The sequence below is a fragment of the Danio rerio genome, chromosome 7 (genome assembly GCF_052040795.2).
Source record: "Danio rerio strain M-AB ecotype USA chromosome 7, GRCz13ab, whole genome shotgun sequence".
NCBI lineage: Eukaryota > Metazoa > Chordata > Actinopteri > Cypriniformes > Danionidae > Danio > Danio rerio.
The window spans coordinates 21,487,303-21,502,755 of record NC_141027.1 but is presented as its reverse complement, the minus strand read 5'-3'; the positions used below and the strand labels follow the sequence as shown (position 1 = coordinate 21,502,755).

At 35.6% G+C, this 15,453-nt stretch overlaps 2 protein-coding genes across 3 annotated transcripts in view; one reads left to right on the top strand and one right to left on the bottom strand.

The window, feature by feature from the left end:
- Positions 1–15,453, top strand: part of LOC147843097 (uncharacterized) — a 552,330-nt gene that overhangs the window by 86,352 nt on the left and 450,525 nt on the right. The window lies entirely within an intron of this gene.
- The window catches only part of dnah2 (dynein, axonemal, heavy chain 2), a 304,998-nt gene that overhangs the window by 211,567 nt on the left and 77,978 nt on the right, over positions 1–15,453 (bottom strand). For both annotated transcript variants that reach the window (XR_015495540.1, XM_087260907.1), the window contains exons 17-20: positions 8,867–9,106; positions 7,213–7,401; positions 4,429–4,576; positions 851–1,043 (exon numbers count right to left, since the gene is read on the bottom strand). Coding sequence is in view for 1 of the 2 variants with exons in the window: in XM_087260907.1 (XP_087117033.1) it covers positions 851–1,043; positions 4,429–4,576; positions 7,213–7,401; positions 8,867–9,106 (770 nt within the window). In the remaining variant the exon portion in view is untranslated. The remainder of the gene's footprint in view (positions 1–850; positions 1,044–4,428; positions 4,577–7,212; positions 7,402–8,866; positions 9,107–15,453) is intronic.

Sequence of the window (15,453 nt, the reverse complement as noted above, 5' to 3'; positions counted from 1 at the left end):
TTTTGGACCCTTAATCTAAAGTGTTACCCATATTTCTGTTACCTCTGCTGACGGTACATTAAAAGACAATAAGTTGAATTCTTAATAATGGCCCCATCTGTAAGATGCAATTGATGTTTTTGCTCAAGCATAATGGCACCATATTAACCGCAAGTTAATTTGTCATCAGAGTACCACAATGTTCCCTTAAAGAAATCAGTTTTTCAAGAGAATAAACAAAGTGTGTGCTCCATCATTTGTTTCTGCGAGTGAGTACAAAATATAAATCAAGAAGTTACAGTATATTAATAATAGCCATTTAGAAAAGTAATTTTGATGCATAAACTGTTTGATGTAGAAAAATATAAATTTAAGACAATAATTGGTACTGCAGGCAACACACAATTGTCTTTGCAACTCACATCACAAACATGCAAAAGGTCATTAATGCACCAACACGTACACAAAGTCTGTCTCTCACTACTCAGACACACACACACTGTTGACATAATAGTGATTTGGTCAGTGCAGATCAGATCTATAGGGAAGAGATGTTGACGCTGCCCTCAGGACTGGCAATTCTGAGCTACAGACATGTCAATAGTCTGAAAGGCCAACACATAGTCCTCACGTGACCTAAAACACTCTGATGTGCTATGGCCACTCATGTATTTCAAAAAATGAAATGCCTAAATATGAGAAGCATTGTGAATCCTTTAGTATTTGCTCACTTAAGACACTTTTATTTCACTGGTACCACAATGATTAATTCATAAGTTCATGAATGTTCCTTTTAAAGCATTTCAGCACAATTTTATGACTTTAAAAAACTAATTTTGTTGCTAAAAAAAGGAATGATGAAAAGAGAGACCTGGCTATATCAGCATCAAATGAGGTTACTGTAGGGTTGAGCCGCTGATAGCGCTGTATAAAGCTGTCTTTTTCGATTTCCCAGATCTCTCTGTGTTTGTCCCAGGTCTTCAGGTAGGTCTGCAGGTAAGATGCATTTGTCACCATTCCGGCAGCGATGGCTCCCTGGATCTTACAGATCTCTTCATCTTGCTCTGAAATACATAAAGAGAAAGGATATAAGCAGGTTTGTCATGAGACAACACATAAACTTTATACACAAATATGCTTCATTGAACATCTACACATAGACATCCCCTACTGTTTAGACTATATAATTGCAGGTTAGCTGTGTTTATGTATAATAACTAACTGTTAAAAGCTATTCATTACTACTTAAATAGTTAAAGTTATTAGTAACTAATAAAGTTATGGTAACTAATAACCTTAACTTACCTGATTTTGATTGTAATGCAATAATCTGCACCTTTTTGTTGAAGCAATAATTATTGTGAAAAGCACTATACAAATAAACTTGAATTGAATCGAGAACTACTTTATGGTGTGCAATATATTGTCTCTGAAATAATTGCAATAAACAATATTACAATATTCTAAATGTCACCGTCCCACCAGCGGCACGCTTTACTTCACTGTATAACAATTAAATCCTAAACCTAATCATGATAAACTATATATCACTCTAAGACTTCTAAATACCTATTTTACCACTGTTTTTTGTTGTTATGTAGGAAGAGTAATAGATCAAATCCCATTTACTGTCACCCTATAACCTGTGGCACCATTTGCAATAATGTATTTAAAGCATAATCTTGTAGTCTAAACATAAAGTATTCGTGACAAGCTATATATCATTTAAAAAATTAAAAATATCTAGTTTTCATTTCTGGTGACTGATTTTTGATACTCACTAGAGCAGTAGTAAATAATTACTTTGTTAGAACAATCCACACGTAAATACATTTTAAATGTTTTTAATGGCCAAATTAAAGTCTAATACCACCAATTCTGCTCATATTACTTTAGAATTTGATGTTTATAAATATTGTCAAAAGTATGAAAACATAGGATGCCTCAAAACAAACAGTAAATCTCATGTGATCAGGTGGTGAAGTTCAGTACTGCGGCCCAAAAAATCTAACTAAAAGCTTTTCTGAGATATCAGTTCCAAATTTGGAATATAATTCCTTCAGATATGCAGCTTTCTTCTTTTTTTTTTTTTTTTTTTTAGTTTAATGCTAAAACAGGTTTTGAAAGATACACATTTTATGTAATATTCATTCACTCATATTAACTCAGTCCCTTTATTTATCTGGGGTCACCAAAGCAGAATGAACCGTCAAACGTCCAGCACGTTTTATGCAGAGGATACCCTTCCAGCCACAACCCGTCTCTAGGAAACATTTTATGTAATATAATAAAATAAAATACACATTCATTGTTTTATCATTTTTATTAATTTTTTTTATTAATTTATCAGGATCCTCATATTTTCATAAATGCAAAGGCTTCTGTTATTCATCTTTTTGAACTTTTTTTCATTTTAACTAGTATCTGACAACTGTCTTCTTTAAAATGAGACTAAGCTTAAATCTATGCACCAACGCGTTGAAGATGGCCAATCTTTTAAGTTGGACAAGACATTTTTATCTATATTTAACCTCCTAGGGCTTAGTGGCCACATACGTGGACAGCACATTTTAGATCTTAAGTGGTTATTTAAAATACTTTAAATGTTTTATATTTTTGTTACAGACATACAGTGTCATCCTGCTACTGTTTTGCAGCATATGAAATGTCATAACCCCTAATTTGAACTGTCCAAAATGGGAAAAAAAAAATTGTTTTACTCTCTGATAGACAAAACTTGTTCAAAACAATTTTCTATGTTAAATATGCATTACAAAACAATCAGGAAAAAAGTGTTTTACATTTGTAAATTCGGACCATGAGTCCACATATGTGGACATAATTTTTTTTTCTAAAAGTTCATGTCTTACAATATCAAAGATGATACTTAGGTTTTTATTCAAATTAGGTTCCAATAAGCATAAATAGCAAAGAGAAATATAAAATGCATGTAAAAAAACAACTTGGGCCTTAAGAGGTTAAAAAGGCTTTACATTTAAAGGGTTAAAACTGTTCTTGCAACTTAGTTCTAGTAACTAAACACACATAATGATAATACAGTTGTATAATGTAGCTAGAATACCTTTTAAAAGGGTGGAAAGTGTGTCTGTTTTAATTAGTGTGTATTAATTAACATAACCAATAAATACTAAACTAGTAACATAACACACATAATTTCATGACGAGGATTGCTTCTAATAATAACAATTTTTTCTCTCACAAAGAAATGTATAATACCAACACAATATAATACCTATAAATCTAAATGTAAACACTTATGAAAAGATGTTCAACGATTTGTAAACGGCAAATTAATTTTTAAGCTATTTTATGTCTTAGAGTGTTCATTTTCCAGTAGCCAACAGCAAACTTAATGGACTTAATGGTTAAAATGCTGGTTATAAATATTAAGTTACTTGAAAGACTGTATTTACAAGTAATGCTAACTGAGCTTTCACCATTTTGCCAAAGATATGGGGTTTGTGGCTTACAAAACAAGTTATTTTGGACTTTTCTTTAAAATTGGATGTCATCATCAGAAAATCACTAAATAACTCCTTGAGTAATGCCTATTCTTCTCATGCTTCTGTTATGCACGGTGTGTGTGTAGAGACAATTAAATCCCAGACTCGGCCACAGAGATAAAACTAGATAACAGAGACAGTGCAATCTGCTAAAATGTTGGTGAATATGCCACCAAAATGATGAAGGCCATACCCATACATCAATATATAAATGACTGTTACAGTATTTGAATTGAGATTCATTTAAAAATCACTGTTCATAGAAAATAACTCCTGGTAATGTGAAAACCGTTTTTACCCCAATATATATATTTGTTATCATTTAGTCAGCCTACATATCAATCCAAAAAGTCTATATTCAGTTGAACATTTGGTTTGGAAGAACTGTAAACAAAATATTTGTTTTAACTTTTGTGTTTCATGCAATATGCATTTACAGTACATTAAGTCTTTTAACAGATGCTTTAATCCAAAGCGTCTTACAAATGAGGAAGCATTCAGCAACTCAACATGAATATACACAAGAAATGCTATGTACCTATACAAAGAGATGTAAGTGCTCAGAGACATAAAAGCTAGACTAAGTAGTAGGAGGGGATTTTATTAAATTAATCCATTTATTCTTCTAAGTGCTCATGGAAGAGATGAGATTTAGTTTTCATTTGAATGATAGCAGTGAATCAGCAGTCTGTGTAGGAATGGGAAAATCATTCCACCAGTGAGGGAATATTGAATGAAAAGGTTTTGGAAAGTAACTGTGATGGCACTACGAGGTGGCGCTCACTTACAGAGCGGAGGCTCCTGGAGGGAATGTAGACTTTTTCAAGAACAGACTTAGAAAGTCATTGGGTTTGGAATGACATGAGGATGAGTAATCAGGAATATATAAAGGGGATGAAAGGAATGAGATGGAAAGAGAGTGTACCGATAATGCTGTGAATGGGTTTTCTCTGTGATTGCTGGCGAGTCAGTAGGTCTGGCAGACGTTTGAAACCTGAGATGGTCTTGATGAGCTGAGAGCTAATGCTGTTTACTATGTGTGCCAGTTTCTGGGGAGAAGGAGAGAAATCCACCTGGACAAACACAACAGACGGGGAACAACATTATTAATCCAGTGTTTAGTGCAAGACTTCCTACTAAATCATTATAATCAACTTGTGAATAAAAGAAAGCTTCAAAGAAGATGGTTTGCTCAAAAATTTAACTTTTGTTTATCTTTGGAACACAAATGAAGATATTTTAGGTGAAATCCAAAAGCTCCCTAATACTCCATAAACAGCAACAGTATCCCAAGTCCAGAAAAGGAACCAAAAACATTGCTAAAATATTCAGTGGTTCAATTGTAATCATACAAAGCACTAGGAACATTTCTGTGTGCCAATTTTTACTATGTCATCTGCGTCAGCTCAGGGTGTGCATATAAAAATTACTGTGTGCAATACAATGCTTGTGTGTGCTGCTCACTCTAATGGCAATACAATGCTTACTACCACTGTAGTAAATGCTCACCTTGAACTGATGCAGGAGAGAAGATATAGGCAAATAAAGAAATATTTATAGTTTCCTTTGTCACAATTTTTTTTTTCTTGGAGCTTCACATGATTACAGCTAATCCACTGACATCACATGGCATGTTTTGACATTGTTTTTGATTCTTTCTTTAGACGCTGAATGACATGTTATGGTGTTGTAGTCAATGGAAAATGAATCTTCATTTTTGTTCTGAACAAAGTTCTTGGGAGATTGAAACAACATGAGGGTGAGTAATTAATGACAGAATAAAAAAATTTCACTGAATCTGAAATTTTTGTCTGTAATTTTTGCACGTTAAAAAAACTAAATTCGTCCTCACATTGTGTGAATTGTATTGCCACAGTGCCTTCGAAACTTTTGTCCGTCAAAAAAAAATTCAAACTGTGCTAGTTTTTTCTGTTTTTCGCATCCAATAAAGCGCCTTTAAGAGGTGTTTTGACAGTTTAGAGCCACCGTACATTGGTCTGTTGCTCCGATATGTCAACGTGGCCGCCATCTATTATTCATTCACTTCCTCCAACTCCTCCGGGGGGATTCCGAGGCATTCCTAGGCCAGCCGAGACATATAGTCTTTTCAGTGTGTCCTAGGTCTTCCCCGAGCCCTGGGTTTTCCACCTCCCTAGGTAGGCGTTCAGGAGGCATCCGAAACAGATGCCCCAGCCACCTCAGCTGACTTCTCTCAATGTGAAGGAGCAGTGCCTTTACTCCGAGCTCCTTCTGAGGGACAGAGCTTCTCACCCTATCCATACGAGTGCGAATGAGTACTGGCTCTACTACCAGTTCCTTCTGGGGTACAGAGCTCCTCATTCTATCCATACAAGTGCGAAGGAGCAGTGGCTCTGCTCCCAGCTCCTTCCAGGGGACAGAGCTTCTCACCCTATCCATACAAATACGCCCTGCCACCCTGTGAAGGAAACCATCTATTATGATGTCAGTATCAGGTCTGGATAGGCACTGTCAGTCTCTGTTCAGGCTTTGTTTATGTACAAAATCATGTGAAGTATCACAGGGAATGTATCAAAATTCCACTGATTTCCTGAAAGAAAGTTTAGATTTGGGGATAATCCAGCGTAGCTCTTTGATAATGAGCTCAACTCTCCTTCTAGTATTGGATGAGCACAACATGCATATTTCTCTATTTCTTCTGAGAGAGGAGAACAAAGTATCATTGCTTGAATTGACTCTGAAATGTTTTGCGTTTTTTCAGAATAGATTAATTAATATGTATCGGAGTCAGTGCAAGGCTTGTGTACGTGACAAATTTCTAGGATATGAATACGAAAAAGCTGCATACAAAAATTTCAGACGTCAGTGTGCAAAGATCTTCAGTTTTTTAAAGACATTTGAACGACAATGTTTGTGTGAGCTTGTGCAAAAAATGTCAAAATCAGTTTTTATTTTTGTTGCTTAAAAATCTTGATCTGGCTTGCTTGTCCAAGGTCTTAAAAGTTTCCTGTGACCACTTATAACGTTCTCCTGTGTGAACTGGAAAAGGCGCATTGAGGGCAGCTATTGTGCCTGCGTAAATTCAGTTGTCGATCAGCTTGAAGGATATTCGTTTCACTTTTAGTTTAAAGGGACCATTCATCAATGATTGGTTTTGCTTATTCATTTGGAATTCGGAGTGAAAGCTCCTTTAATGGTGTGTCCCGAGCAAGTATTAATGCACTTCTCTTCCCTCTGGCACTTTGAGCGCTTTGCCTCAGGCAGTCTGTCTCCACGGACCAAAGCAACCACTGTCCCTAAAATACACTCAATTAAGTCACACTAACGTTTCTGCATTTTCTTTTTCACTGTGTTTAGCTGACTAAGCATCATGGGACATTACCCATAGGCCTGGGTCCAAATATACCTCTGTAGAGCTGAGAAGCAGAGTGCTGAATAACGCAGCAGTGTTGCCACAGCTGTGATTTATAGAGGTTGTGTTGTTCTGAATGCCCTCTGCTTGATGTATGATAGTGTCTTTACACTGTATGTAAAACACATGGCCAGAAGCTCTCAGTGACCAACACGATGATTCACACTGACGCACAATTTTTATGTATACACTTTGCCTTGGGTGTGTTTGTGAATGAGTTGTCTAAATGCAAGATAAGGGTCACCTCGTCATGTAAACAGTGTTATTAATGGCCGCTGCATTATTCGATTTGACAAACAGAGGGTGTGTTTTGTTCACCTGAGCTGTAGATCGAGCTGTCTCTGGTGTCAGCACAACCTCTACTCTGAATAAGGGGTTCGGGGAAATCTTGCCGTCTCCGTTGATGGCCTTAGAGAGCTCCTGTAGAGAGCGCTTTATATTCACACGAAACGCCTCTTCAAGCATCTGGTCTATCTTCTCCATGTATGACGTCCAGTGCTGTTGCACCTGAAAACACACACAGACATGCTGAATTGTAGAGGAAGTATTCAGAGATTAATATTTTGTATTGGATGGATTACACAATTGTAAAAAAGCTGATGATACTGATTTTGTCCATACAATAGCATTGTCAGTGGGGTCCTCACATGAGACACTTTTTTTTTTTTGACTCGTTAACAAATCATGAATAAAAAACTGAAAACTGAATTAGCTACAGACTATAAATAAATCTATATTATATATATATAATTGAAAGACCCCTCACTGACAAAGGTTCAGAATTTGTCCCATACATATGCTCATTTGTCCTATTTTGACTGCTATGCCATCATTAACGGTTAAAATAACTCATTGAAAAAAGGCTTTGAGACCAATCAGAATTCTGTTGGCAGCCACTTCGGCGGGACTTCAGCTAATTGGTTTTGGCCATTGCTAACAAATATTTTCAAGTAAAGTCGTATTTCGCTCCTAGATTGTTTTTAAATAGAGAAAACCTTTTTACAAGTGACATCATTTATTCAAAATTTTGGACCTTATTCTTGAAACAAAAAATTACTAATAAAATATGTCAAGTACCAAAAGCGGAACATATTAAAGAGTAATTTAAATATTAATTTGGCTATTGTTGTTATCCACAAATTTTCAAATGTACCTTTTTTATACAAGAGAGGCTAGAAAAATCGGGAAGCTCATTATTATTATGTTTTCATAATTTTTTTTTTACTCAAATGGCCAAAATTTGACTGCAGAAAGGTGAATGTGATGGCCAGTTTGTTATTTGCCTAATAAATGACAATAGACTACAGTTTTTAAATTTAAAACTTTAACAGATTCCTTTTATTTTTCTAATGACATATGATGTAATAAATTTGTATTTTGAAAATAAGTGTTTTTCATATTTCATTATTCTAAATCTTTAGGAAATATTTTTGATACATCAAAAAGTGTGGTTATTATGACCATCCGACAAGCTAATCCAGATAAAACAATGCCTAAAATGTCACTAAAATGCAGTATTTAAGTCTCATAATTAAATAGAAAAAGAGGCGTAAACTTGCAAAAAGGTCCAGTTTTTGAGAAAAAAGAACCATTCCTTTCACCACGATGGCTACAGGACTAAATGTTATAAGTAAATGTCTGAAACATATAGAAAGGAAAAGAGTGCGTCTCATACAGTTACGGTAGTTGGCATGAGACCATTCAATGTAACAGTGCATTATTTTACAGCTTCTTAAAACGTTTTTTATTTTATTTATTTTGTTAAAATTTTTCCATCTTATCAGTATTTACTTTCCTTTTCAAAACAATTCTGCCATTGTAATACAAAGAAGAGTATACAACATTAGAATAACCTCGGGTTAAGAGATGGTGACTTCATATTCACTTGACTGCAAACTATCCTGTAAAACTTGAGCTTGTGCATCATGTCAATCTATAACACACAAACCCACACAGACACACAAAGACTGACCTCTGGGCCATCTAGATGGAAGGTCCCGTAGACTCTGGCCATGATTTTGATGATGTCCTGGTGAGCGTTCTGCAGTCTGAGCATCTGGCTATGCTGATGAGTCTGCTGATCCTCCTGGAACTCATGATCTCTATAGACCGTCTTTCCATCCAAATGCACCAACAGCAGCTCACTGATCTGTTCACAGTGCTTAGAGGTGGCCAGGTTTGCTGCTTTATACTCATCCACCATTAACTGCACCTGCAGGAGAGATGAGAGATCACGAACAGAAAAACAAAGACAGCGCAAATGTTAATCCTAAAATACACAGCTTAAAGCGTTTGACGTTTGAACATAACATTTATATGCTACATCCCTGGACTGTTTAGATTAGCAACTGTTCTAATGCAGAGAAAAATGACTACACTGCTCTTTGTATCATCCTTCCCTGAAATTGCTGGACCATTTTGTTTAAATAAGCTATACTGCATTCTGGTCAGTTATTGATTTCAGAGTTACCTGCTCCAAGCATAAAGGCAACAACAAAATATTCTATATTCTACTTGAAAAAGGCAGGCTTAAAAAGACAACACTAAACAAACACCATTTAACCGTTCACCGTGAAACAAAGTATTTACAGGGACTCTTCTGTTTGGAAACAAAAACATATGGGAGTACATGTTGTTAACCTGTAGTGTAGAACAGCATGCATGTAGCTTTGACTAACTGCTCTGAGATGAGCTAAAGCACAGAGCAACCATTAACAGCTCAGGTGCTCCTCCATTAGACTGTCCCAACTAATGAGCAAATTAATAAGGAAAACTAATTGAAACCCAATTTAACAGAGGGTAAGACGGATTGTAGCTGAAATACAAAGCAAATTTTAGCACAGAGATTTTTACCTTTACTATTTCTACCGATGATTTGACTACAATTAGAGTGCACCAACTAAAACTCCCATGTCCAGGATCCTACCTGAAGTGGATCGACCATTGAAAAATAACCTTGATTTTTTTGGGCCAATAACTTATTTTCCTTTTCAGGTAATAACGATAAACTTTACACATTTATTGGCATGGTCATGATCATATGCCAAAAAATGTGTAAAGTTTATCTATCTTCCCTCCATGTATGAGATCTTGCTTTAGCTAAGAGAATAAATTAAGGATGTTGCATACAATATATGTCATTTTCAGAAGCAGCTTTACAAAAAAATTATAGATAAAACGGACAAAAAATGGTAATAAAAATTACTGACAATGCAATTTGGAAACATTAATCATGTGTTGTAGCACTGTGGATTTATAACCCGGGTTGAAAACAAACACTTACGATCGGTTTATGAGATTGGCCTGATCAGTGAGTACCGATCCGAGTCGTGTAATGTGATTTTCGGCCAATACCGATCTTAGGCAAATCGATTGGAGCATCTCTACTAATATTAGTCCTCATCCTACTTATTATTATGATTTGTTAGCTGTTTTGTATTTTTTTGTACTTAATTTGTCTCTAATTTGTATATCTGTTTGCATAAAAATGTATTACTCTGACAACACCAACTGTGGAAATACTGCACATCACTAAAAACAATGCAATGTAGCTACTAAATGTTTTAAGGAATTAAAACTCCAAAAATCAAATTATCCATGTGTCCATTTTTTTTTTGTTGTATTATTAAAAATAATATTTAGAGATTCTCTGATTCAGGATTCAAGAGTTCACACTTAGCTGATAATTGATTATAAAGCATTTTTGGCATCGGGAGAAGGCACTGAGCTCATAAGATCCTCGAGCCCAGGGCTCCCTCCCGTTTGCAGGGCGAGACGGGAGTTTGAGCTCAGGTAGGTCTCGAGAATTCCCCTGCTTGCTTATGGTGAATGCAAATTAGGAATTACTATGGAGAGATAGATTGCTGATTGATAGCTTGTCAATTTAATTACCCCTTATGTCTTTGGTCTGTGGGAGGAAACCCACGCAAACACAGAGAAAATATGTAAACTCCATACAGAAATGTCAACTTGGCCAGTTAAAGACTGAACCAGTGACATTCTTGCTGTGAGGCAACAGTGCTAACAAGGAAAATGGGAGGAGTAGGGGTGAAAGGGGGGATACTTCAAGACAAAGATAGTTGAGGTAAGATGCTCTGCTTATTATAGTGATTTAGGAATCATGCATTAGCTAATGCAGGACCAGCCACAGGCAATCATAAGCATGTGCTCCTCTCAAAATTAGTTTATAAATAAACTTCCCTTCGATTCAATTAATCTTTATTAATATAACACTTTAACAATGTAGACTGTGTCAAAGCAGCTTAACATAGAAGTTCTAGTGAATTGAAACTGTGTCAGTCCAGTTTTCAGAGTTGAAGTTTATTTCAGTTTAGTGTGGTCTAATTTTCATTGCTGAAAGTCCAAACACTGAACAGCAAATCCATCAATTCAGAGCCCCACACGTCCCAAACCAAGCAAGCCAGAGGTGACCGTGGAGAGGAACAAACTTCAATTGACGAAAGTGAAGGAAATGCAAAATAACAAATAAGAAATGTAAATGCAAATTTAGTTTTAACATAACAGAAATGGCGTTCGTTTTAACGAAGATTTTCAAATAAAAAACAGCTTTTTTAAATTGTCATAACACTTTACAATATTTTCTGATTAGTTTTACCACAATTTGATCAAATAAATGCTTTAGTTTTGGTGTGAACAAGGGTCTCATAATGCATAAAAAAACTAACTAACTGGTAATTATCTATAAATGTACTGTATTATAGCGTGACTGATTGGCAGAAAAGAACATAAAAGAACATAAAAAAAGAAGAAAAGTAAAGACGAACATTGTGAGAGGAATTTGGTGAAAGAAGGATGGAAAACCCATTCAAACGGAGCAGCAGGGGTTTTCCAGCAGGATTTTCCAGCTCTTTCTCTCTTCCACAGAAATAGAGCATCTGATTTCAAGCCATCCCTGTGCTTAAAATCAAAGCAGGCAGTTCTTATCCATAAAGCATCACGCTTTTCTCATCCAACAGCTCCCCGCTCAATCTGCGGAGGGAGAGTTTTTCAGAGGCATCTTACATGCCGCATAATCTCACACTTCCTCGCAGCTCTGGATCCTGCCCGTCTCATGACTTTTTCATGGGATGAAACGTGTCACATGAAATAAGCCTCAAAGGGGAAGATTACGTGCAGCAGTGTGTAGAATGTATACTTACATTTCTAAGTGTGTGTGGGTGTGTGTAAGCTCAGATGTGCTGTGTTCTCCACACTTCTCCATTACCACTGAAGCCGTTGCCAGCTCTGTCTGGGCCTGGAAGGATGTCTGACATTGACTCTGACGTGAACCTGATCTCCCCCACAGCTCTCTCCAGCAGCTGAGAGGGAAGCGGGCACAGTGGCGGCACTGAATTGAGGCTGGCTGCTTTTTATTGCAAACGCTGGAGCTGTTTATACTGAGATGTCTGGCCGGCCTTTATTAAAGTAGATGGGGCATTCATGTTTCTGCTAGCATGCCTTTGTATATGTGTGTGTGCGCGCCTTTACCACATGGCTAAAGGGCACTGGCAGTGCTTTAATATCATATTGCCTTGTACAATGTAGGAGTGATGGACAGCCAGCAGAGGAAGTGAATAGATTTCACAATTGCACTCCACTGAGTTGCACTTCCATTCTCGGTAAAGCCTGCTGCCTTATTCTTGTATTACAAAAGCAATACCGGACAGCAAAAATGACACGGCTGGATCGGAACAACACACAGGCACTGCCTTCTGCTCTTGAATACCCACGGTGAGGGTCTGAAATGAACTTTTTTTGGCCACATTTCATGATAGTGTGTGACGAGGAAATTTACTAGCGATAAATGTTTCTTATCTATCACACAGTAAACACTTTAGGCCCTATCATACACCTATTGCGATAAGGCACAAGATGTGTATAATGCAATTTGTTGCTATTTTCAGATCAGCGCAACCCTAATTTTCACGTTTTGCACCACGTTCTTTGAATAGCAACAAATGGTGAGTTTAACTATCTAGTGATCAAATGATCAGTGTGTTGTGGTTTCCGCTAACTTTCATGGCTGCAAATTCAGGCTTGTCTTTAAAGGATTTATTTTAAAAAAAAATGTTTTCAAACTGAAAACAGTTATTTAAAATCTTGTAATATTACTATTTTTACCACATATATGTTTAAATAAATGCCACTTTTCAAAATATGCATTTAAAAAAATTACTCCCTGTACATTTGAATATAATTGATTGATTGATTGATTGATTGATTGATTGATTGATTGATTGATTGATTGATTGATTGATTTTCTAAGTTTTTAGATATACACAGTTTAAAATAAAATAACTATTCTTTTACAAATATTTCCCAATGTTATCCTCGTCCGCGTCAGGGTGTTGGCTATAGGGTTAATGGAAAGGTGATATTTGTGACAGTTTAAACATATAATTCCTACTAAATTTCTGTCTTTGCCACAGTACATAATATTTTACTAGTTATTTTGCAAGATACTAGTATTCAGCTTACAGCTTACAACATAGTGTAATTTAATAGTTTATATAGGTTACTTAGATTAACAACGTTTTGTTCTGGAGCCAATGGAAAAAAATACTAATATTAAATATTAATAGATATTAGTATCACACCAAAAATATTAGCATGATGGCTCAGTGGTTAGCAGTATTGTCTCACAGCAAGAAGGTTGCTGGTTCGAGTTCTGGCTAGGTCAGTTGACATTTCTGTGTGGAAGTTTGCATGTTCTCCCCATGTTTGCATGGGTTTCCTCCGGTTGTTCCGGTTTCCCTCACAGTCCAAAGACATGTGTTATTGGTGAATTGAATAAACTAATTGGCTGTAGTAAATGTGTGGGTGTTTCTCAATACTGGGTTGCAGCTGGTAGGGCATCCGCTGTTTAAAACAAATGCTGTATAAGTTGGCGGTTCATTCCATTGTGGAGACATCTGATGAATAAAAGAAGTAAGCTAATGGAAAATAAATGAATGAAAACATTTACAGCAGGTTAATAATTTTCTCTTCAACTCTTTTTAACATTTGAAAATCGTAATAACAAAGTACCAGCCGAATGTTTTATGTACTTTTTAAAACCACAATCCAGGCCCAGGACTCCAAACATGTAAGGAAGGTCTTTAAAAATTTTTTTAAAACTAACTACAGCTAAACACCAAACAAGTATTTCAGAACTACACTCAATGTGAAAGTAATAAACATCTCTCATTGACTGTAGACATCTGCTTTATAAGCTATTAAAAGGCAAGCTTATATTTAGCCTTCCTGGTCTTGTTTAATAAAAACACCACCTATCAGTTATCTGACCACTAATATAAGCACAGAGTTTGCAGTTTGCTACAGAGCTCAAGTCTCAAACCACATCTTAACCTCCACTCACCAGAGCCTGTGCCCTCCAGCCTTGTGGCACGCATAAAAATCTCTGTGCCTCTAATAAATGAAGGGAAACCTGTGTGGGATTACAGTGAAAGTTTGCACACCAGAACAGGTCTACAACATAGAAATAACAACACTAATACTCTATATACTTTTTCTTAATTAATATATGGGTCTCTGGGTTGCAGTGATTCTATTTTACCGATATAAACGGAATACATATTTTGTTCATTTACTCTATTCAAGCGCAGGATGTTTTTTTTTTTCAGGAGAACATTAAAGAAGATTTTTTCCATAATACGTTATTAGGAGTAATAGGTATTAATTTTGTTTTGCCTACTAAAGCTTTTTTTACTCTTAAAGTGGCAGTGGTCATATAGGCTTTTAGGACTTATGCATTTGAATCAGCAAGGACCTCATTTTTCAACTAAAAGTCTTATTAATGTTCTACTGAAGACAAAAGTAATCTCAGATAGCCTAAATTATCAGCACACTAAATTATATGAAGAGGAAACGCACAAGGAGTCACATTTGCATACAATGAAACAATTATTTCCATTAGATAAACAGCAACTCTTAACAGCAAGTGAGCAATTAAATGTCATCATTAAACTTCATGAAGTGCTATGCAAGCTTATCAATCAAATGTAGCACAACAAAGAGAAAGAGAGAGAGAGCACTGATCAGAACAATGTTCTACTTAAATCAATATTTATCCATCTTGTGATTTTTAAAACATTTATAATAGTTTATTTTTCATATTTTTGCCTTAGACACATCTTTCCAACTAATATAGCCTACTCAAACTGCAACCAATATCTTCAAGAACAAATGGCAAGATTTTGCAATTAATAAAAAGAAAAGTCACTAAAAACATAGTTACAGCACTAAACTTGACTATCTAATGCTGAAATGCAAAACTATTAAGAAAATCCAGCAGAAAATCTAGAACGTTTATTATTAAACTATATAAGGATTAAATTATATTATTATAATTTATTTATTCATTTTACTTCAGCTTCCGTCCTTTTTTCTTTCTTTTTTCAACTTTTTTGTGATTTTTAATACATTTTTACATATACATATAATTTACTTTTCATATTTTTGCTTTGTAACAACTTTGCAACGAATATAGCCTACTCAAACTGCAACCAATACCTTCAAGAATAATAACACTTGGCAAGATTTTGTCATTAATTTAATAAC